Raw genomic sequence first — 25298 nt, forward strand, 5'->3', positions numbered from 1 at the left:
GTGTGTTCAGGGAGGTAAGAGAAGGAGAGAAGCTTGGTGTTGCGTGTATGCAATCCCAGCACTCAGGAGACTGAGACAAGAAGACTTCCATGGCACAGAGGCCAGCTGCGGCCAGGCAGAGGCCCTGTCATTAAGGAGCAAGGAAAGAAGGAGACAAGGAAGGAAAACTGGAAAATTCATAGATAACCGTGAAAGTTATTAACAAAAGAGGTTAGCCAAGGCTGGGGATGAGCCAGTGGTGGCAGGGAGATTGACCAAAGGGTACAACACTACAAAACTGTGGTTAGAATAGAGGCAGTGCATTGATTACAGCTAACCACAGTGTATGCTTCAAAGTAGAAAGAATAGAGTTTTAATATTCTTAGCCCCCCCTCCATAAAACAGCGAGTGTTTAAATTGACTGCTGTGCTGATCATCACGACCTCATTACATATATATGTTAATGTTTCAACATTATATGTTGATACATATATTGTGTTAACATTTTAACATAATGTTAACCTGTCAATGTCAACTGAGCCCATAAGTACCTACATTTATTATATATGATCCATCCAAAACAAAACATGACCCAAGTCCATCCAATGCATGGCTGTTCTGCAGGAGCAGAAGCATTTCCATGATGCGACAGTGAAGCAACATTGCCATTCCCTACCACCAGGCATAAGCATCCCTCCTTGCTCCAATGCTCCCCAACCCCCACCCCAATTTCCACACTGCCTTATCAGCAAATGAAGCAGGGGACAGTGCAATTGCCTTTCGAGCTCTGGATTTTGTCTCTCATTTCTGGGGATGCAGTCTGGGTCTCCTTTATCATTTCCCAACAGCTGTGATGCTGTGACCGCTTTGCCCACGTCTAGTTCGGTAGCTCTCCACATCGATGATGGCCCACGATGCGTACTATGCATAGGGATTACCAGGAGGGGTGACCTTGGTTTGATTTTGTAGTGTGGGTGCTGGCGCTGGAACTCCAGGCTTCATGCACGCTGGGCAAGTGCTCTGTCACCGGGCTACCCCGCCGATCATGATGAAAAAGCTAAACCTCGAAGAAAAGAAATCCCTGTGTGTCATGACAGTGCAGCGCCTTCGTTACAGCAGAAGTCAGGAGACCAAGGAACCTGTATTTCAGGCCAGACTGAGCTATAAAATGGAGGATACACGGTGAGGCTCCATCCCAGAGCCAAGAATTAACTAAAAAGTAAAAAGAAAGAAAGAAAAAAAAAAAGCACCCCCAAACCCTAAGGCCCGGGCAACTGAATTACAATGTTTCACGTGGTGCGCCTTGGACGTCAGGGCTCCGGGAGATGCTACTATCCAGGCTACGTTGCTCTGCCCCTCCGGCTCATTTGAGCCCACTGCGAAATAACCAAAGAGCACCAACGCTTCCATTCTGCCCGTCAGAGAGAGGCCCAACTTCTCGACAGCAAACAGCCTTCAGACCCGCCCTGCCCTTCTCATCTGACTTCACAGCTGCCTCCAGAACACCTTCAGAGGACTTGTCTTTTCTCTCTAACCCTTTAAAAGAGTTCCATTTCCCTGTCTTGGATGGCTAGTTCCGACACAAGACTTCATTGTGCCTACTGCTGAACTGCCCTGAAACTCTCCTGCAAGAAGTTTTTAAAGTTTGAATCGGTAACGTGAAAGCATGGATGTCCACCCAGAAGGTTTTCGCTGTAGGTAAACTCTGACAATCGCTCGCTCTGCTCCTGGAACTCTGGTGAATAAATAAGGAAATGATGTAAGAGCTGTCTCTCTCAAGAGTATTTTGATCTCCAGCGCCAAGACTGGGGCGCCCAAGTTTCCCCAACTATTATGCCAGGGAGCGATGGGTTCCGGCTGCGGAGAACAGCACCAGTGACCTGAAATAAAGCTGCATAATTAGAGCGTCCACGCATGAGTAATGGTTTTGTTTTCAAATTAAAGCGCTGGGTTTGCCCTTGGGAAATCTGCAAAGCTCTCGTTTGTCAGCCTAAGCAGAGGAACCTCGCCACCAGCAAAGGCTGGGAAACTTTTCTCAAAGTGTCTAGGTCGTGCTGGCGGTGGCCTCGGCCGGCTGAAAGGAGCACCCGTAAGGACTGAAAGTTCTTCCCTCCATCCGGTCCCTCGAGCTGCGGAAGCTCTACGGCCGGTCCGCCTCCCCCGTCCCCACCCCCCAAAGCAGTTCGGCCATCCCAGACTGGGGACCCGCGGCGACCCAGGACCCTTGGCGGCACCTACCTGAGCGCCAGGAACCGCTCTCCCAGCAGCGCCAGCCCGATGCCTAGCAAACTCAGAGCCAGCAGCCGGCTCATGGCGCGGGACCGGCCCGCCGTGAGGCTCGGGCCTGCCGGGGCAGCTCCGGACGCTGGGCCAGCTCCCCGCCCCGAGCGCACGGCCGCGCCCGATCCCCGCCCCGAGCGCCTGCTCTGCAGCCCAGGCTCCGCCCGGCGCCGCGACCTGGGAGCACACCCGCACATGCCCGCCCGGGAACCCGACTGAACTTGACTCTCTTCGCAAGCACCCCGCCAATCATCGCGCAGCTGCACCTGCTCATCTGCCTGAAAACTTTAGGGTGGAGTTTTCTTGTTTTAGTTAAGTTTGGAGTTTGCTTTTGTTGTTTTGGTCTGGTGTTTAGGAGGATTCCCCCCCCCCCCCCCGCCCTTCTTGTTTATTTTTGGTTTTTAGAAGCTGGGAAACAAACCCAGGACTTTGTCCTTATTAGGCAAATACTGAGCCACATCTACACTCATAGAATAGTTTTGTTGTTGGATATATATGTGTATATATATATATATATATATATATATATATATATATACATATATACATATATATGTGTATATATATATACATATATACATACAAATATATGTATGTGTCTAATATTTTTATAACCAAATGCAAAATATAGTAGATATTAATATTAAATAATACAGAAAGTATATTAAATTTTATATATTAAGTATAACTATATTAAAATTTTATTTTTAATTTTTTTTTATTATTTTAGGACAAGGTCTCACATACTCCGGGCTGGCACTGGACTTCTGCCTCCATATGCCATCTTCTTGGGCCACTCATGGCCCTGCCTAGAGTGATATGCTTTGTCTTTGTTTTTGTTTTTTCATATGCGTGGGTGTTTTGCTTCTATGTATACAAGTGTGCCACATCCATGCCTGGTGTCCTCGGGGGTCAAAAAGGATTGTCCAGTACTCCTGGAAGTATAGCCAGTGTTCTTAGTGCTGAGCGAGCTCTCTCTTAATGTATTTCTTTTCCTGTAGGCAAAAAGCATAGCTCTGGACAGGCCTTATAAAAAGTTAAGGCTGAAATTACCTGCTTTTCTATGAACAGTTATGCTAGACTAAAATCCCACAAACTCAGAACTCATCGGAGTATTAGTAAATTTTCTCTTCTTCCCCTCTTTTCCTTTTGATACTCTTATTTATATACACTTGCATTTTTATACTCTTGAGGAAATGAAGAGTGTAAGGAGGGAGTGCACTCATTGAGTTTGGGTCAGCTACCGAGTGTAACTGAGGTGATCTGAAATCAGTTTCCAGTTGTTTCAAGTGTTTAATTGCCACCTGCAATATGTTTGCTGAAGTTAGAATCAGTCAGTTCCCAGGGAGAATCATTCTTTGACAGTGTTTTATTGTTGCAGCCCAGGCTGACCTTGGATTTGAGGTTTTCTTGCCCTACCCTCATGAGGATTACCAGCATATGCTGGCACATCAGGCCAAACTTCTGTTTTGTAATCAGCCATCAAGAAAAACCAGGTGTGATCTTGTAGCTGGTCCCTTACCAAAGGGAAAACAAAAACAGCTCCCTGCCCCACACATCTGTGACCAGCCCTAAGGGACCCTGGGCTGAATCCAATGGCCGATGTATGGATAGCTAAACAATCGTCCTTTCAAAGTCTCAGGGGCTGTATCTTTTATGCATCTCCACTATATATACCTTTGCAAAACAATGTTTGCCAGGGCACACATTTAGATGTGGGATTGCCAAAAAAAAACCTAATTGCACTGAAATGTGGTTATGACTTTGTGCCACAGAAATATAGTAATGCCACATCCCTTCACATCCTGACTTGGGAGACACCTTGTGCCTTTAACGGCACCCCTGTGTTAGGTAAGATCTTTAACACATCAGCTAAGAAAAATCTGGAAGTGTTCTTTCAACCGTAGATAAAGGGCTGGGACTAGTAACTGATTGGAATCTCACAGTGAGCCTGAGGCAGACTGGAAAATATTAGTTTTAAAACTGATCTGGACTGGAGAAAAGACTGTTTAAAGGAAAACGCCTCAAATGAGGATACACAAGTTATTTTAAGATACTTGTAACAACTGTCCTGAAATATAAAGCTGTTACTTCCTGTGGTAACAAGGTTTCCTCAGTGCTTTTTTACCTTCTTAAGAAGGAAATGAGAAATTTCCTTTGAAATCAAGTTGTTTTTTTCCTTTATTCAAACTTATCAACAGCTCTGACCTTCCTTCTTTCTTTCTTTTTCCTTCCTTCCTTCCTTCCTTCCTTCCTTCCTTCCTTCCTTCCTTCCTTCCTTCCTTTCTTTTCTTCCTTCCCTCCCTCCTCGCAGTCTCCTTTCTTCCTCCCTCCTTACTTCTTTGTTTTTCTTCCCTTCCCAAACATCCTGCCTCTAAAATATACCCTTAGATCCTTCTAAGTCATCAGTGAACCTCATAGGTGAAGAAATCTGACCTGAAATCAGGCTTATGGCTGACTGGATAGGCAGGTTTGGAATTCTGCCGTCTGTGGCATGAATCATCAGGGATAGGAAGCTTGCAAATTCGATCACAATTTAGGAAGGTGTGGCCTAAGTCCTTGGCTTAAGTTTGAGAGTTTGTTCAAGGATTCCTGGGTAGTCTGGAAGGTACATAAAAATATGCCTCCTCTACAGTGAGGCAGGAACCATGCAAAACACCTTCCTACCTATCCCACAATGAAATTTTCCTAGTTCTGTGCTATTCTGTGGCTAGGGAGATACCAATGTACAAGTAGATCATTACATTGTTTCTCACCAAGCCCAGACTTGCCCTCAAAGTGACTCCCAACAACAGCTGGGAAACAAAAATCCACTGGCTGACTTCAGTCAGCCCAGAGCCAGCCTGTTGACTCGTTGCTCTGGGAACAGCATTCTGGGATTCAGCACACCTCTCAGATAATAGGAGAGGACTCATGCTTTGCTTCTTTAGTTTGAAAGACTGTTTTTAGTTATGTGAATTTGTGTACCCATGTGTACTCCAGACATCCATGGAGGCCAGAGGAGAGCACTGGATCCCCTGGAATGGAGTTACAGGTACTCGGAGCCACCCAACCTGTATGCTGTGATGGAGCGCCAAGTCTCTGCAAGAGCAGCAAGTGCCCTTAAGCACTGAATCATTCCACCCCAGCCCTGCTTTGATTCTGTTGACATAGCCAGTGAAGGTAGCACCATTCTGTATTCCTCCTGTGAACAGTACTGTTCATGACACTCTCTTCTTGGCTGTTGCAAGGTAGAGTAGTTTCTCTTGAAGAAGTTCCCGTAATTGTACACAACCCATTGGGCTAACCGCCATCATTTCTTGTAAGAGATGTTTTTGGTTTTGATTTTGTTTTTTGTTGTGGTGGTGGTGGTTCAGATATCAGAAAACCAGCTCTTCCACTCCAAGAATGCTAGATGAATTATTGAGTTTCTTGAATAACTTAGATACCTTTACAGATATTTAGGGATGATAAGGTGATATCAAGAATATAACCACCTGGATTCTGACTACTGAATAGCTGAGTTACTCAAAACAAATCAAACTTGTCTCCAAACCTGCTTGTGTATGGATGATCTGATGCTCCGCACAGAACAGTGTTTCTCAATGGTGTGTCAGGTTTGTAATGAGAAGTTTGCTGTTTTTAAGCAAAATTTCAAAAACAACAACACCGATTTATCAATGCTTCTCAGCTTTGTGTAGGGAAGGACAGGTTTTGTCGTTGTCATTGTTGCCTTTGTAAAACACAATGGAAGTGAATTATTAAGGAATAAAGCAAAATCTCAGACATTGAACAGGCAAGCTGAAATCTTTCATTTGGTACAACAGACATAAAATTATTTTGTCCCATTTCCATAACAGTCCCTATACATTCACCCTCAATTCCCCGTGGTTATCTCACTGTGGACCAGAAACAGTGGGTTCACACACTGAAACGGTCTTGATGGTCCTGGCAGCACACTGCCTTTCTTGACCATACTTCCAACATTGGGCGCCGTTGTGACTTTAGTGGTCCTCGGTAGAGTACTGTCCTGTGTACGATACTCGAAGTTTGTGGAGAGGGCCTCATGATTATGATCATTTTAAGTAATAGGTGACAGGAGTGAGTTATTCAAACAACCTTTTTTTTTGTTTCCTTTTCTTGCCTGTGTTTCTAAAATGGGGACAGATGGTTGTGTGACTGGGAATGTGATCCATGTGCGGGCGCATGCGCACACACGCATCCATTGATAAGATATTACAAAGAGGTGGCTATTACAGCAAGAGAAACATTTGTCTTCTTGGTACTTTATTTGAGGGCTCCATAGAGGATAAAGAATATCTCTCCCCAGCCAAGCTATGTTCCAATACGTTAAAAACATAAAGCCCATGTGATTGGGTCTCAGACTCTATCCTTAACACCAGAAAAAAAAAAAAATAAGGGAAGAAAATAAAAAATGTCATAACAGAAGCATGGGTACATCATATTTTAAAGTGTTGGTAGGCAACAAATTAATACGCCCATACTGTTTCTATATAGGGGTTTGGATCAGGTGCATTTTCTCTGCTAGTCAAAGAATTAAAAGGAAGGAAAAGTTTTGGGCGTAACAGGTAGTAGAAAAATTTCAAAAATGGCAGCAGAATCAGCTGGTGGGGAAAGGATTTTATTCTGGGTAAGGACAGACAGACAGACACAAACACATACACACACACATAAGAGCAAGAGCCTCTACAAAGAAGAAAGGAGACTTCAGAGCTCCGAATCTGGTCTCTTTTTAAGGGCTGAGAGTCTTAAAGTTTTTGGGGGTGTCTCTTTCCCCTCCAAGAAAGACAGGGGGGCTGGCAGGCTCACAACTGGGATACATATGTTGTGATCTGTCCTTGAATTTGTGAGACCAGTCCACAAATTCTACAGGCAGGGGAAAAAGCAACGCCCCCCCCCCCAAAAAAAAAAAAAGAAAAAGCCCACCATGTCCACCTTTGCCTCTGGTCAGGAGTGTGAGGAGGAAACCTGGAAGTTTGCCATCTTTCTTACCCATCTGTGGCCCCTTTCTCCACCTGCCTATCAAGGACTTTGTCTGACTCCTAGTCACTCAATAATAGGTTGAAAAAAATAAACTTGCTTGTAGGAGTCAAAACCCTCTATAAAGATAAAATGCAATGTGCTATGCTGGTCATGGAATAATTATTTCTTGGAATTACTTATTCCTGCTGAGGAGTAGCCCAGCTATGGATCCCAAGTTTTAAATTAATATTTTTAGCTTTATGATATATGAGCAGAAATTAATTTAATTAAGTTAATTAAAAAATTAATTAGAAATTTGAAAGTCAGCCTTTAAGGTTTTTGAGAACTTGAAGCTTAGGCCAGGCAGTATATCTGACTCCCAAGACTCAAGCCAAATTCTTCATGTCTGCTCATACCTTTTTCTCTTTCCAGAATTTTCAGCTCCACAAACCCTCAAACTCTACCTGAGGTAGACTTCATATTCTTTTATTCTAGGAGGGAAATATAAGTATTTGTCTTCATGTGTTCTGCGGAACACAGTTTCTATTGTTCAGAGCTATGCTGTTCATCACCACTCAAAAAAATAAGGACGCTGCCTTTCAAAGTCTTTAGTGAAAAGAACTCAGTGACAGGCCAGCTGAAGCAACAGCTACAGAATTACTTCCCAAGCACTTCCTATTTCATTTACTACCTCACTTAATTAGATAGTATTACTGTCTCTTATTTCTAAGTGACAGAAATGAGGCCCAAGATTAAGAATCCTGACTAAGGTTCTGAATCTGGAAAGTGGAAGATCAAATATAAATAAATGTCTTAGGGTTACTATGTCAGTGATGAAACGCCTTGACCAAAAGCAACTAAGGAAAGAAAAGGTTTATTTGGCTTCTGAATTGCTGCTGAATTGCTCTGTCTGCTTTCTTACAGAACCCAGGAGCACCAGCCCAGGGGAGGCCCCCCACACAATGGGCTGAGCCCTTCCTTATCAACCACTAGTCAAGAAAATGCCTTACAAACTTGTCTGCAGACCAATCTTATGGAGATATTTTCTCCATTGAGCCTCCCTCCTCTCTGAAGACTTTGAGTTCTACCCAATTGACATAAAACTAGTCAGCACAATAAGGATATTAATTTTCAGACCCTATTCCACCCTTGTTATAATGTTTGCTATCTGTGGTAAAAGCAGACAAGAATGAGCAAGAAATGAGAGCTGCTGAACATGATTTCCTGTCAGTGTAGTGGGGGGGGGGGGCTTATGGCGAGGCTTCTTGTATGTTCCTCTGCCTGCTTTCCTTAATTTACTTGCCAGTATTATGTTCTGTGTCTCCAAGTAGACATTCACTGTTACGGGGAGATGGGGAAAGGAGAGAGAGACAGACAGAGACAGAGAGACACACAGAGAAAGACAGAAACAGAGACAGAGAAAGCAGACTTCTTTCCGGATTCCATTTCAGATATTAAAACCTTTGGTCTTTACCATGCCTGTGATGCAAAGCTGCTGAAAACTTTTACGGGATTGCCACAAATATTTGTCAAAGGTGAATAAAGGAAGAAGCAAGCAAACAAACCCCAAAGCCCGTCATATGTGATGACATGTGAGAAACTGGAGATCACAGACTTAACTGCAACAAGCCAGGCACAGAACAGCTAACACTGTACGAGCTCAGTTAGATGTGAAATCACCCAACAGTTGGATGTAAGAGTAGAATGGAGGTTATCAGAAGCTAGGGTGAAGAGAAAGGACACTAGGGGAAAAGTTAATTTGTGGGTCCTAAGGTACAGTTGAATAGGAGCAAGATTTTCTGCTGTGCTGTTACATAATAGGGTGACTCTAGATAACAATTTCATATGGTAAGTCTCAGAACACTTAAGGACATGTGTGCTTGTTGAGAGCTGATTATCCTGACCCTAAAGTGAATGTTACACATGTATGCACATACCAGAAAACCACCTGGTACCTCGTTAACCTACAATGATTACATTTCTATGGGACAGTTTAAAAATAATTTGTTTTTTTTTTTAAGAGTAGTAATTTCAATGAGCCAAAAAAAAAAAAATTAGAGCATATGTCTTAGGCTTGATTCCATAACTTGAATCAGGTTATGACTTCCTGCAGCCTTCTCTGGGACAGACAGTTAAGAAGCATTTTGCTGTGACTTAACAGCCCTCAATTTACAGTGTCTGGCTCTCCCAGAGTCCTTGCCGTGTATGCGGGAGTAAACTAAACCAAAAGTTGTGAAACTTGTTACCACTCCTGAAAGGTTATAAGGAGCCCGAACTTTCCAACTTTCTATTGTTCTGGATGAAATGTGCCAGGGGGATTTTGTCCGGAGATAGAGGCTGTTCTCTGAAGAGGATCCTCTGGCTGCTTTCTCTAAGTTATCCCATTCATGGCAGCATATTCTCTCTCTCTCTCTCTCTCTCTCTCTCTCTCTCTCTCTCGATCTCTCCACGCACACACACACACACACACATCCTTCTTACTGAAACTCTAGGCTTTAACAGGAAGCATCTCCAGTCCTGCAGGATCGTTGATCCCCAAAATTGAGAACTGTAAAACTCTGTTTCTTTGGTATAGTTGAGCCCTATCACACACCTTTAATCCAAGACCTTTCTATTTATTGTAAACAGGTGATTATGGTATGGTTCACCCACCCCTAGCACACACCGTTAATCCAAGAGTTGTCTGTATACCCCATCTAATAAAGTTAGTCCTAGGTCAAGAGGAGAAGCTAGAAACCAGCTGACAGACATTAAAGAGTAGGAAGGACTTTGAGTTGAGAGGTATTTAAGACAGCATGCTAGCAAGCCTTTGGCCTTGTTGGTTTTTTGGCCTTTCGCTCCTGGACTGTCAGCTGAGCTAGTGAACCTTTTGGGTTTTGTTTTGTTTTGTTTTGTTTTGTTTTGTTTTGTTTTGTTTTGTTTTGTTTTTCCACCCAGACCTGAGCTGAGAAGGAAGGTTAGCTGGTTACTTTCTCTGCCTCTCTGAGCTGGCAGGTTTTCACCCCAGCATCTGGCTCCTGAGTCTTTATTGGTAAAATAAAACGGTTGGAATTTTCCTTCAAACAACAAGTCTCCTTTAAGGACCCCTTATACTATATTTTATATGGTATAAGAGCCCCTTATACTATATTGTTTCTGTCTAATGTCTCCCTCCCCTCCCGTATGGTCTCCTCATGGTGTTGAAGTCCTTTCATTACAATAAACCTCATTGAAGTGGATTTTCTGAAAGCTTCTTATGTGGACAGACTACTAGGATATTTGTCTTATCTTTTATAACAAAGCTAATTTTATGGACAGAAAAAAAAAAAGGCAGAGGATAGCCTGAACAAAAAGTGGAGTCATTTCAAAGTTATTTTCTCTCCAAGCAAATGAGCTGCTCTGTTAACATAGGACAACTTCGGGGTTTCTTTCCTAGTGTTATACTAAAGGCTGATGGCCAGATGTGGTGGTACCCATCTGTAACTTCAGCATCCACGAGGCTAAGGATTATGTGTTTGAGGTCAGCTTGGTCCTTGCAACAGTGAGATGTTGTCTGAAAGGGGAGAAAAGAAAGAAGGCTGAGGGAACTTCATTGTCAGGCTAGTTGAAACTGGTCTGGCCAGTTGGAAAATTTGTTATCCTCTAATGCCGATTTATCTGGGAGTATTTGATAACACCATTGTTTCAGCTTGGGGACTTGAATTTCAGCTTAGACAGTGACTCTTGGACTTTTAGCTCTGTTGGAGCTCGAGTGCAGGAGGTTAGTCTAAAACAATAGTCTCCTGCCTGATATTCACATTATTTTATTTATTAATTTTGTGTGTTCATGTGGGGGAGGGGGAGGTTGAGGAAGTCAAAAGAGAACTTGAAGGAGTCCATTCTCTCTTCCCACATGGGTACTGAGGACTGAACCCAGCCTGTCAGGCCTTGAGGCAAGCTTCTTTAATCACTGCTCCATCTTGGCCACCCAAGATGTGTTTTTGTCTGTTTTTTCATTTTTATTTTTTTCTCGTTCTGGGAATTGAACTGAGGGCCTCTCACATGTCAGATGAGCTCTACCCCTAAGCTGTATTCTCCTACTGTATTATTTTATTGAAACATTTTCCCCATCTCTCACTTTAATATTCTCCAGCTTTCAAAACTCCTTACAACCCCAGGTAGCATTCCATATTGAAACCCCCCGGTCTGTTTACCATCTCTAAATAGTCTCTCCAGCTTTTTGTATCGTCACTACCAGGGCATATCCTATCTGTCCTGGAAGGGTCTAGGTCCTAGCTGATATGACATTCCCTTTTACACCAGGCTAACAGGTTTCTCGGTGGCTTTGGCAGGCACAAGTCGAACATTTAACAGTTCTCTTCATCTTATGCTTCACTTGAGTGTCCTTCCCTCATTTAACATAGCCTGTTTGTTCTCTGCCTCCTGCTCTGATCATGGAAGACTTGACCACTGCCATGGGGAAACTCAAGTTCATGTTGGGTCTTAGTCTCATTAAAAGAAATAACCCAAAAATAGACTCAGAAGGAAACTCAGGAACAATTTTTATTAAAGTTTGAAATGCAAACAACAACAAAAAACAGCACAGGCAAACTGAAAATCCCAGCAGCCACCAGAAGGAGGGGAGATGGAGGGAAAAACAACAAAAAAAACATGCTTTTAAAAGCCCAAAAGTGTCGGGGAAAGCCTTCTTGGACCCACTGAGCTTCAGGTTTAGGGCACAGGGCACCCAGTTCTAGGCTTTTGTGTTCTAGCCCAAAGAACTACCCTAGTGTAAGATATCTTATATCTAAATTGTCCCTTTGTATATCTGGGAGGTTGGATCTGGGACCCCTCCTCCATACATACACAACCTTATATGTGATGAAAGTCAATTTCCCTTATATAAAATGGTGCATTATTTGCCTACAGCTTATACACATCTTTCTGTGTGCCTTTGCAATCATCTACACATTACTGATAATAGCCAATGTCATGTAAGCGCTGTACAAATAGCCGTACTGTATTGCTAAGGGGATACTGATGAAAAAAACAAGTCTGTTTGTGTTCAGTATTTACAGTGTTTTTTCCTCTAGATATTTTGTATTCATAGTTGATTGGATTCCTACAGGTAGGGCCCACAGACACAGAGGGCCAGCTGTGTGTATGAGGCCCACAGAGTATTGTAGGTACAATACTTCCTTCATTCCGAGGTTTGTTCTTACCTAGTGAGAATTAGTGAAACACTCTTCTGGTAATGTGTTTAAGTCGTTGAGAGTGGTCTAGAAGATGCATTGACTCCTCCCTCAGATACTAAGCGTGGTTGTTCTGATAAACAACTGACTCATACAGACTGTTGGACAGTGCCCAGCTTGCCATAGCACATAAAGGAAAGGACCCATTCCCATCTCACCCATGCACCTCCCCGCCCCCCAATATTAGGGTTGTAGGACTGAGCCAAAACCCACTGAAGGAAACTGGTGAGAAACAGGTAAGGTGGCCAGTAAGCAGGGCCTGGGCTTGAGGACAGTATCTGGGGCAAGGGGAGTTTGATTGGAACCTAGAAGGCATCAACAGCATGGTGAAGAATAGAGGCCGGGCTCCTGAAGGGGCAGTGTGGTCAGAGAACTCAACCCAGCAGAGACTCTTGGTTAAGGCTATGATAGGAAGACAGGAAACTGCTCTTTCAGTCCCTGCTCTGGTTTCCGGTCCCCATGCTCTTTGCTAATGAACTATTGATAAACAGCCCAGAAGGGAGTTCTGACGTGTGTTAACGGGTAGGACTTTAAGAGATTACACACAGTAACTTTGAAATGCTACTTTTGGAGACTCATTTCTGCCTTTCATTTGCTTTTTCTGACAGGAAGTGTTTTAGTCTTTGCCATCTCATTTTTAAGCTTGGTGTTTTTGTTTGTGTTTGTTTGTTTGTTTTTCCTTTATTTGTATTTCACAGAAGTTGTGGGGCCTGAATTGCCTGCCAGCCTTTAGGGGACGGTAAGGTTACTCTTGGCTTGAGAAGGTGTAGGCCTTTTTCTTATCTCAAACACAGAGTCCTTTTCAACTGTGCTGACTTAATTCTTTCCCCCTTTAGAGAGCATGGCTTTCTGCATGCTTTAGCACTCATGGCTAACACAGAGCTGCCCTCTGGGCTTTGCATTCTTTGTGGCTGACAACAATTTACATGGCAGCTTCTGGCATATTACCCAGATCTTCAACTTCTGAGATTCTCTCTCTCTCTCCTTCTCTCTCTGTCTGTTTCTGTCTCTTTAATGATGCCAGGCATAATGGCACACACCATTTAATTTAATTTAATTTTTTATGACAGGGTTTCTCTGTGTAGCCTTGGCTGTCCTGGACTCACTTTGTAAACTAGGCTGGTCTTGAACTCATATAGATCCATTTGCTTCTGTCTCCCGAGTGCTGGGATCACAGGCGTACACCAACAGGCACAGCTGGTTCTCCTTCCCTTTGATATGTGTATTTAAACTTGCTCAAGCCCCATATCTCTTGTTACAGGCCCCAATTTCTTCAAGGGTTCCCTAGCATGGAGTTTAGTTGGCTCCACCTCTTCTCTTCCCTCTCCTTCCCTTACCTTCCTTTCCCCTTTCCCCTTCTTTCTTCTGTCTCTCCTCCTTCCTTGCCCTCTTTTCTCATTTGCTGTTTGTTTATAGGCAGAATCTCACTATATAGCCCTGGCTCGCCTGTGTGATTCATTATGTGAAAAACTGAAATTCTCTTCATTTCTCTTGATGTTCAGAGAACAGTGACAGAGTTCCATCAGCCTTTCCTTGACTAAGTCCCTTGTAGCTAACTTGACTATGTGGGCGAAAATATTTTCTTTCTCAGGCTGGGCTTTGTGGCTCAGTGGTAGAGCACTAGCTTATTGGATGTAAAACCCAGTACCTCAAATTCTAAGTTTCTGATATCTCTGGTGCAGAGCAAGTTTTTGTTGTTGTTGTTTTGTTTTTGTTTGTTTTTTAAGCAGGGATTTGCAGCACAGAATCTGGTAAATCCTATAGACATTGCTTATTAAGGGAAACAATGAGTTTCACTGTTTTATTTCTTAAGAAAATAAAGTGTCTAGTACAAGTGTCTTTGTTTTGATTTGTTTTTCCAAGCACAAGGTCTTGATTCAATCACACATGTTTAAAAAACCATCCCAATTTGGTTCTAAGATAGCTTTTAGATAGGCTGTCCCTCTGTTCAGCCTTCTCTTCTGGACCATGTCCAAAGCCTGCATTTCACAACCAATCTGCCTGCAGGGTTTCACTGGCAAACAACCGCAAGCAAAGAACTGCCTTCAGTTCTTTGAGAATGGTAAGTTTGCTTCTGACTGTCCTTGGGAAATTTGGTCTTGTGTGACAATAGCTCCTCACCACAGTGTCCTCTTTAAACACTCTTTTCTCCCCTCGTTGCTGTTCCTTAAACCACTGTAAAATGTTTCAGCCACTTTTGGTCTTATGCATTATGCAAAGATCTTGAGCAGGACAGTGGCTAGGAATGGCAGTGCAGGGAGAATAAGCTTTCTGTCCATTAAAGAACCAAAGGTAACTGTCTCTGTCACACATGTGTTTTGGATAAAAAGAGGAAGAGAGTTAGAAGGATGTTGACCCTGCTGGTTGAATGTAAAATGGGCACACATAAGTTAATAAAGGAATTTCTTCGTTGTTACTTATACAAGTAATACATGAACGCTTGGACGCTGAAAAACATTTAAAGGCTACTGATAAAATTAAAGTTTGTTAAACATTTTTAGGGCAAAACATTATCACAGGTTTCTGTTTTATTTTGTCACGTGTGGCCCAGACTGCTCTGGTACTGCTAAGGATGCCCTTGAATGCCTCGTCTTGCAGCCCCCATGTGCCAAGTGTTGGGATTATGGGTATATATGCCCATACCCAATTCCACATGTATTATTTTCTTATGTTACATTTTATTTTGTTATAATCATTTAAATCTTATATAATTGTCTTTGTATAATTATACTTACATATAGGTAAATACATTTGATTTAAAAAATATTTTGTTAATATTCTAGACTATAAAACTTAAGTTTTTATATCTAAGGTAAAACTAACAATCTTGTAATTCTGTTTATGAGAGTATTAAAACTTTAACAATTGTGTGTAAAACATTTTTAAATAATGTTAAGCCTAATTCATAAGCACAGTTATCTAGACTTCTTTGTGTTAAATTGTGTTCATGAAACTAATATTTCCTTTTTAAATTCTACATTTATCAAACAATATTTTCCTGAGTGTTTAGGTAGTTCATATATTAAATAAATTACATTATTAAAGAGATTATTCTTAAGTTCCTCAATATTTCTGTGATGTTTATGGAACAAACATACTAATTTAAAATCACTGACTTCAATAAAATATATGATAATACATTTAAAATTAAAACCAAAAGACTATTATCCAAGTAAGGTACCGTTCTACTGGACCAAATTATACTAATTATTGGAATAGAACATACAAGTGTCTAGTTTAAAAATATTTATTTTTATTATTATTAACTTATGCATCTGTCTATAGGTTTGTGTACATAAATACAGGTGCTTTGGAAGTTCAGGAAAATGGTGTCAGATGTCCTAGAGCAGGAGTTACAGGCAGCTTTGAGCTGCCTGATGTGGGTGCTGGGAATAGAACTCAGAGCTTTACAAAAGCAAGGTGTTCCCTTAATTCACTGAGCTACCTCTCCAGACCAGATGTATAAATTTTAAACATCAAGTTGATAATACGGTTACATATCTTAATCTTAATATTTATGTAAGCAAGACAAATTTTGGGATTTATGGGTGGTGTTAACCTTCCTTCACTGGAACTTCTACCTGACTACAGAATGTGGCCATTTGGTTTGTTGGCGTTTAATGTTTTGAGTTCTTTATAGATTTTGGATATTAGCCCTCTTTCAGATGTAGTGTTGGTGAGGATTTTTCTTTTTTTTATTCTGTAGCTGTCTTTCTGTCCTACTGCATTCTTTGCCTTGCCAGAAGCTTTTCAGTTTCATAAGGTCCCATTTATTAATTGCTGATCTTAGTGCCTGAGCTGTTGGTGTTCAGGAATTTATCTCCTGAATTAATGATTTCAGGGCTTTCCCCCACTTTCTCTTCTACTAGATTTAGTGTATCTATTTTTATGTTGAGGTCTTTGAGCTTCTTGGACTTGAGTTTTTTTCAGGGTGATAAATGTATATCTATTTGCAGTCTTCTACATGTAGACATCCAGTTAGACCAGCACCATTTGTTGAAGATGCTGTCTTTTTTCTATTGTATGGTTTTGAATTCTTCGTCAAAATTCAGATGTCTGTAGGTGTGTGGATCTTAGACTCAACTCCATGATCAACCTGTCTGCTTTTATGCCAATACCTTGCAGTTTTTATTACTCTTTCTCATAGAACAACTTGAAATCAAGGATGGTGATATCTCCAGAAGTTCTTTTATTGTACAGAATTGTTTTATTTAGTTTTTAATTTTTCCATAGAAAGTTGAGGATTATTATTTCAAGGTTTGTAAAGAATTGTGTTGGAGATTTGATGGGAATTGCATTGGATCTGTAGATTATTTTTGGTAAGATGATCCTTTATACTATGTTAATCTTCCATCTTCTGATCCATAAGCATGGGAGATCTTTCTATCTTCTGATATACTCTTCAATTTCTTTCTTCAGAGACTACTTGATCATAATGTATGATGTTTTTGTTGTGGTTTTGGTTTTGTTTTTTGAATATTTTATTGAGTATTTTTGCATCAATGTTCAAAAGGGAAATTGGTCTGAAATTTTCTTTCTTTGTTGGGTTTTTGTGTGGTTTAGGTGTTAGGGTGACTGTGGCCTCATAGAATAAGTTTGGCAATGTTATTCTGTTTCTGTTTTGTGGAATAGTTTGAGGAGTATTAGCCTTTCTTTGAAGGTCTTGTAGAATTGTGCACTGAAACCTTCTGGTCCTGGACCTTTTTCTCTTTTTCTTTTTCTTTTTCTCTTTTTTCTTTTTTTGGTGGGGAAGCTTTTAATGACTGCTTCTATTTCCTTAGGGTTAAAAGTCTATTTAGATTGTTTACCTGACCTTGATTTAACATTAGTAAGTGGTATCTATCTTGAAATTCACTTAGATTATTTAATTTTGTGGAGTATAGGTATTTGAAGTAAGACCTAATGATTCTTTGGATTTCCTCGGTATCTGCTGTTATATCCCCCTTTCCATTTCTGATTTTGTTAGTTTGGATACTGTCTTTCTGACTTTTGGTTAGTTTGGCTAAGGGTTTGTCTATCTTTTGATTTTCTCAAAGAAATAGCTCTTGGTTTTGTTGATTCTTTGTATTATTCTTGTTGTTTCTAATTTATTGATTTCAGCCCTGAGTTTGATTATTTCCTGTAATTTACTTCTCTGGGTGTGTTTATTTCTTTTCTTTTCCTTTCTTATTTCCTTCCTTCCTTCCCTCCTTTCTTCTTTCTTTCTTTCTTTCTTTCTTTCTTTCTTTCTTTCTTTCTTTCTTTTCTTTCTCTCTCTCTCTTTCTTTCTTATTTTTCTTTTTCTAGAAATGATTTCAAATTGCTGGTTTGGAATCTCTTCAATTTCTTTCTGAAGGCACTTAGTGCTATGAACTTTCCTCTTAGCACTGTTTTCATCATGTCTCATAAGTTTGTTGTGCTTTCATTTTCATTGAACTTTAGGAAGTCTTTAATTTATTTATTTTTTTAAATTTCTTCCCTGACCCAGTGTTCATTGAGTGGAGAGTTGTTCAGTTTCTATGAGTTTGTAGCTTTTCTGTTGTTTCTGTTGTTGTTGAGGTCCAGCTTTAATGTATGGTGATCTGATAAGATGCAAGGGGTTATTTCCATTTCCTTGTATCTGTGAGGCTTGCTTTGTGACTGACTATATGGTCAATGTTGGAGATGGTACCATGAGTGTTTGGGTGGAATGTTCTGCAGATATCTGTTAGGTCCATTTGATTCATTACATTGGTTAGTTTCATTGGCTCGCCTCTGCTGGCTGTGCCCCAGGTGGCACAGGCGGGTCCATTGTAGAGGTTTGTGGCTTCTTTGGTTAGGTTTATTTTCAGATATTTTAGGGGGTTGGGAGCCTGCTGTGAAAAAGCCTGTTCTCTGATTTTCTTTCCGTTGGGCATAGCAAAGCTGTTGGTTTTGTGTGTTAACTTTGTATCCTGCCACTTTGTTGAAAGTATTTTATTTACCATCTGTGAGTGTTTTTTGTCTCTCTCTCTTTTTTCTTTTTAATAGAGTGTTTAGGGTCTTTCATGTAATCGTTTGCAAAAAGGAATACTTTTACTTCTTCATTTACTATTTATATTCCTTTCATTTTCTTCTGTTGTCATATTGTCTCAGCTAAGACTTCAAGTGCTATATTTAATAGGAGTGGAAACAGTCGATACCTTTGTCTTCTTTTTTACCTTGGTGGGAATGCCTTGAGTTTTCCCTCCATTTAGCATTACACTGAATATAGTTTTATGATGTACAGCCTCTAATACAGTAAGGAATGCTCCCTCCATCTCTAGCCTAGTCATGACTTTCAACAAAAAAGGATGCTGGATTTTTTACGAAGACCTTTGCTGTGTTTGATGAGATGATTGTGTGATTTTTCTGTCTCAGAATATATTTATATGATGAATAACACTCATTGACGGTTGGATGTAAAACCATCTATCCATCTCTGGAATGAAGCCATTTGATCATAATAGAATAAAATTAGTTTGGTGGTCATGAATAAACTTTTTGATTATTTGTTTCCTAGCATTTTATTGAGAATTTTTGCATCTATGTTTATCAAGAAGATTGGTCTGTGTCTTTATTTGATTACACTACCACCCCACCTACCAGCTGCCACCAGAATCTATCAGTTGTGAAGAGCTACACTTCAGCATTTTTTAACACAGTTTTAAGGACTCTCTTCAATTGCTTCCTGTCTGGACTGTTTCTTTATGGAGGTGGGGGGCAGAGGAGAGGTTGTCATAGAGGCCTTCAATGTTTCTCATTCTCAGTCATGACTCTGATGTCATAGATACTACTGCAAAAGAAGCTTCCTTTCCCACAGCAACTGGCAGCAGCATACATCGTGGACTTGCATATGGCTTCTGGCTACAGCAGGGACCATGGCTGTCAACATGACTTCCGGCCTCTCTGATTTTATTAGTTTGGATCTTCTCTCTCATGTTTTTCAATTTTGTTTATCTTTCATGTCTACAATTATTTGGTTTTTTAATGTGTATATGTGGGTGGAGGATGGGTGTTTTTGCATGCCAATATAGTGTCCATGGAAGCCAAAAGAGTATGTCAGATCCCTTGGAACTAGAGTTACAGGAAGTTGTGGATGCTATGAAAAAAATAAAAAGGGCTTTTAATTGCTGTGCCATCCCTGTCTCTATCTTTTCGAATCTTAGATTCTTTTTTCATTTATTTTCATAATTTTTTTATTTTTATGTTACTATTTTCATCTTTTATATTGATTATGTCTTTTTGTCTACCACTTTTGGATTTGCTTTGTTCTTGTTTTTCCAAGCCTTTAAGTTATTGATTTGAGATATCTTAAATTAAAAAAATTAACTTATTTGCTGTATGTGTTTGGGTGTTTTTTTCTGCATGTATGATGCCAGGAGGCCATAAAAGGGCATCAGGTCCCCTGGGACTGGACTTAGAAGTGGTTGTGAGCTGAAAATCTAACAGTGGTCCTCTGGAAGAGTAGGGAGGGTTCTTAACTTTGTAGTCACTTTTCCAACCCAAAGTTTTTTTAATGAAGCTTTAGTACAATAGCTATAAAATTTCCTCTTAACTGCTTTTATTGTGTCACATAGATTCTGGTATGCTGTCTTTTAAATTACACTCTGGGAATGTTTTTCTTTGACCTAGTTATCATCCAAGAGTGTGTTGTTTAGCCTCTTTTAAGTTTGTGTATTTTCTGTAGAGGTTCTTGCTGTTAATGTACAGCAGCTTTATTCCACTGTGCTGAGAGAGCACACAGGAAGTGATTTCAGTTTTCCCACAGTTCTTGAGACTTGCTTTTTGTCCTAAATATGTTGGACCAGTTTTGGAGATTGTGCCATGGGTGGATAAGAATGTGTATTAAGAATTTGGATGGACCAGCCTGTCAATATCCATTAGGTCCAACTTGTTGTTTATGTCATTTAGCTCCATGGTTTCTCATTTAATTTTTGACCTGATCACCTTTCCATTGGTGAGAGTGGGATGCTAGGTCATCTGCTGTCACTTTGTTGAGTTTGATCAGTGGTTTTAGACCTAGTAGTATTATGTGCATGCTTGTTTGATGCATGTATGTTCTTAACTGTGTTGTTCTTTTGAGTAGGAAGACTCCTGCATCTCTTCTGTCTAGGTTTGTTTTGAAATCTATTTTGTTAGTTCATTCTTCCCAGTGCCATTTTTTTGAGTAAATTTTTTCATCTTTTTACTCTATGTTTGTTTCTATTATTCATGGTATGACATCTTTCTTGGAGGTAACAAAAGATGGATCCTGTTTCCTAATCCAATCTGCTAGTCTGTATCTTTTTCTTAAGGAGCTGAGACATTCAAATTTATTATTGAAAGATAGATTTTAATATGTCATTTGTTGATTTTGTGCTGTTTTCTTTTGACCAATTGTCATGATTTTGTTTATTTTTTTCCCCTGTGACCTCTTGAGTATGTTTATCTTTCTCAGACTAACATATTTCTTATCCTCTGTAGAGTTGACAAGTTCCTTTAGTTTCTTTTCAGCATGAAAGAAATTTTAATAGATAATTTCACTGGATATAATAATTTGGGCTGACAGTTGTGAGCTTTCAGAATTTGGAATGCATCTTTCCAGGTGCTTCTGTCTTTACAAGTCTCTGTCAATCAGGTGTTATTCTGATGGACTTGCCTTTATAAATGATTTGACTTTTCCCTCTTGTAGATCTCATTATCCTTTATTGATATTTATTTTTAATATATTTTTCCTATAATATATCTTAGGAAAGTGTATTTTCTGACCCTGTCTATTTGGTGCAGAGAAAACCACTCTGGATGGACATCTGTTTCTCTAGATTTAGAAATTTTTATTATATAACTGTAGAAAATACATTCTATACCTTTCATATGGTACTTTTATTCTTCTATGCCTATAATCTGAAGGTTTAGGAGACTTTTAATAGTGTCCTAAAGGTCTCCTGTGTTCTGTTCATGTATTTGTTTTTAAATGTATCATTGCCTTTTATTAATCCATCTCTTCTTCCTTGTCTTTCAGCCCTGATACCCTGTTTCCCACATGACACATTCTGTTGGTAAAATTGTACACAGAAGTCTTTATTTGGTTTATTGAATTTTTCATTTGAAGCATCATTTCAATTTGCCTTTTTTCAGTAATTCTATTTCCTCATTCAATTCAACTTTCATAACTTGTGTTGACTTTTCCATTTCACTCTCATTATTTTAGTTCTCTTGGATCGCATTATCAAGGGATCCCTTATCTGCTGTCACTGAGAGATAGGAGGATCCAAAAAATTTAAAAAGCTTTTATTATATATATTCACTTATGTTCTATGAAGAGGGCAGAAGTGGAGTTCAGGGGACATCATTCAGGAACTCACTCTCTCCTTCCACCATATGGATTCTGGGAATTCTATTAGATCTCCAAGCCTTGCAGCAAGTGTTTAAACTTAATGAGCCATCTTGCACATGAAAACCGACTTTTATTGAGGCTATTTTCTTTGTGACTGTTGCTATTACTAGATCATAGCCTGTAACAGTAAGATCAAGGCTCTCATGAGGCAGCAAAAATTCTGGAAACTCACTGCCCCCAAAATGGATTGGTCCCAAATCTATGAAGTCCCACTGCTTTCCATTGTCTGTCTTCCATTCAGTCTTCAGTATTGTTATTGTCTTTGTGTAGAGTTTTCAGGTGTGTGTGTCTAAGGGAGAAATAGAATGGACTGTGACCATGTGGTCAGCTTGTTTGGAAAGAGAAGTCCCAGCCTTTGCAATTGCTTGTTCCCACTGTTATTAGTTAGTTAGTTAGTTAGTTAGTTAGTTAGTTAGTTAGTTAGTTAGTTAGTTAGTTAGTTAGTTAGTTAGTTTATTGAGACTGGGTTTGGCTGTTAGTGTAGACAGCTGTGTGCGACAGTCTCCCTTGGGTGTCGGTAACACTGGCTCTCTTACTTTGGCTTTTGTTTGCTCGGGCGTTTTCCTGCTGTACTTATTTCTGAAGGCACTCTTGCCTTTCTAGGGTTCTTCTCAGAGTACCCATGTAGGCTTTGATCTGTGACTGTAGATTTTTTTCAGCAACATACATCTTATCTGTGGTTTCTATTATTTCAATGTCAAAGAAGCAGGTCTAGGCGTGGATTTATACTCAACAAGAATGAGAAGATAAAGGATATCTACCCCTTATTTATTGGTGGGAATCTTACAAACTAATAAAATCAAATGATTTAAGTCTTATTTAAAAATCATACTTATCAAAAAACAAAAATAACATGCAAAGAAATTTTAACAAAAATATGTGTATCAATTCATATAGCATTTGAATAAGTCTATCAGGATTATTTTTGTTTTACCTATGTAAAAAAAAAAGATTTAAAGATTAAATTAAGGAACTGCTGGAAATAAAGAACAAATAAAAAACCCTAAATCTCTTCTGGTCAAGAAACTAGAATCTTTGATCTGGATTGAGACCAGTTGATCAAAGCCAAGTAGGCCATGCCACCAGCCCTAGCAAAATGGGTTCACCTTAAGCCATGCTAAGGCAGTGGGTAGAATAATGGATCCTTTAATAAGACAACATACTTTTCCTTTCCAGAATCCTTGCCCCTAGTACAACAGCTTTCCAGGCAACTCAGGAAAACGTAACTTCTCCTTTTCTTCTTTCTATCTCTTTTCTAGTCATGTTTTCCTTAACACTTTGGGCTTTCCCTGTATTTCAGGCTCCCTTAGTCTTTCTCTGAAGCCACTTTCCCTGCCTTGTGGCTGCTTATCTTCTATTTGTCTGGCCCATGACTTCTTAAATGGCTGTTTCCCTTTCCTCTGGGCAGTTGCCTTGATTTTATTATTATTTTTGTTTGTTTTGTGGTTTTTCTTTTTCTTTTTTTTTTTTTTCTTTTTTTGGTAAATTGTATTTGTATTTCAATCTGAGTCCATTAGTAATTTTTTTAAAAAATATAGGAATAAGAACTCCAGGAAGGTGCCTGATTTCCACTCTATCAGTATTGGATTCAAAGACTTGTAAAAAATCTACACTAATATTCTTAGGAATAGTTATTATTATGATTGAGTTCAAAGACTTCACAGTTGCAATGACAGAAGATTCAAATTAAGAAGGAAAAGAAATTGGGTAAGAACCGAAAAAGAGCCCAGAGAAAAGAGAAACAGCTTCTAAAATGACCTGTCAGAAGCCTAAAGAACAGTGACATCTCTGTTGTAATGTAGATAGTTGACAATCAAGTCGGTTTGAAAGGCAATAGGGTGATGATTTGTTTTATTGCAATAATTTCTTTTATTTACTAATTACCACTGTAATTAACATGAGCATACTTTTAACAAAAAGATAAATCATGGGATGAAAGAGTTAAAGTGGGAAATAAATTACTCTTTCATTAGATGCGTTAGATGAATTCTCCAGCTTCAGCAGCCTGTCATCGCTAGCAGCCGAAGCGACTGCTATCTGCGTCTCCAGATAGGGTCTTTTCTCTATGCGCATGCACCAGACCATTATAACGTCCTCACCATCTTGGCCTTCTCTCTCTTTTTTCCATCCCTGCTCAGAGGCAGCCTTTTGCAGACCCTCCCCCAATAAATCGTTTGCACAAGGTCTGTTGCAGGGTGTGGTTTTGCGGCATTCTTGGGCCCCTTGATCACCACAAAACACCTGAGAGGTGACGAAAATTCATTGTATTTGCAGAAAAGTATCAAAGAGCAAAACATAAATTAAAAAATTATTTTCCTGAAAGTTTTCAGTTTTATTCTTCTCATTTGGGGCATCCCGCTTTTAGCTTTCATTCTCGGTGTGCCTTTTCTTTCTTTATGCTGAGTCCGATCATTTCAATTTTCTGGGAATGATTTCAAGTTTGTGCTTTTAATCTCTGGACAACAGAGGCCTACGTATGTGGCTCTCTCAATACTGGTCACTATTTTTCCACTTTCCTTTTGGAATGTGACGAGGAAACTTAGTGCTCTTACATTAGTCATGTTTCTGTTGTTAAGTCCTGGTAAGACACCAGGACTAAGGCAGCTAATAAAAGTGAGCATTGAATTTGGCCAGAGGTTCCAGAAGGTTAGATTCCATGATGGTGGGGCAAAGGCATGGAGGCGGGAACACCGGACCCTCATATCCAGACACACAATCACAGGCCGGCAGGGGGGAGTAGGGAGAGAGAGAGAAAGGGAAGGAGGAAGAGAACCCAAAGTCTACCAAGTCTTTGGAAACCTCAGAGCACGTCCAGTGACGTGAGGCCTCCAGTAAGGCCACTTTTTTGTCTTTGTTTTTTGAGACAGGGTTTCTCTGTGCAGGCTTGGCTGTCCTGGAACTCACTCCACAATCCAGGCTAGTCTTGAACTCATAGATCCACAGGCCTCTGCCTCCTGTGTGCTGGGATTAAAGGCGTGTGCCACTACCTCCCGGCTGCAAGGCCACCCCTTAAACCTTAAACTACCAGCAATGGGGGACTGACTATTCAAATGTTCCACATGGTAGAAGCAGAGAATCAACTCGATTTGTCTCTGACTGCCACAAACACACCCATACACATATTTATAAATCAAATAACATTTACATGTAAAGAGACATAACTTCTAACTGCTTTTGTCTAATCCAAATGTTATATATTCTCTGTAAAAAAAAAACCTCAAGATCTATATTAAAATATACTTTTCTCTTTGGGAGTGGAGGTGCATGACTTTAATCTTACTGCTAGGGAAGTAGAAGCAGTCAAGTCTCCATGAGCTATAGAGGCTAGCCTGGTCTGCATAGCAAGTTCCTAGCTAGGTAGGCTACATAACGATCGATACCTTGCCTCAAATATATATTTATATATTTGTATATGTGTATGTATGTGTATATATATATATATATGTATATACATATGACTATGTATATATATATGTATATATTTAGTCTACACATATACATAGACTCTACAT

At 40.0% G+C, this 25298-nt stretch overlaps 1 protein-coding gene across 2 annotated transcripts in view; it reads right to left on the reverse strand.

Annotated features, from left to right (window-relative positions):
• Pon2 (paraoxonase 2) overlaps positions 1-2398 on the reverse strand; it is a 31911-nt gene extending 29513 nt beyond the window's left edge. Inside the window, exon 1 of one of the 2 annotated variants that reach the window (XM_055612803.1) lies at positions 2218-2398. In XM_055612803.1, the coding sequence (XP_055468778.1) occupies positions 2218-2291 (74 nt within the window). In that variant the 5' untranslated portion in view covers positions 2292-2398. The remainder of the gene's footprint in view (positions 1-2217) is intronic. The other variant, XM_055612804.1, reaches the window with a different exon arrangement.
• Positions 2399-25298: the final 22900 nt, after the last annotated feature.

The sequence above is a fragment of the Psammomys obesus genome, unplaced genomic scaffold, assembly GCF_907164565.1.
Source record: "Psammomys obesus unplaced genomic scaffold, mPsaObe1.curated_primary_1811, whole genome shotgun sequence".
Taxonomy (NCBI): Eukaryota; Metazoa; Chordata; class Mammalia; order Rodentia; family Muridae; genus Psammomys; species Psammomys obesus.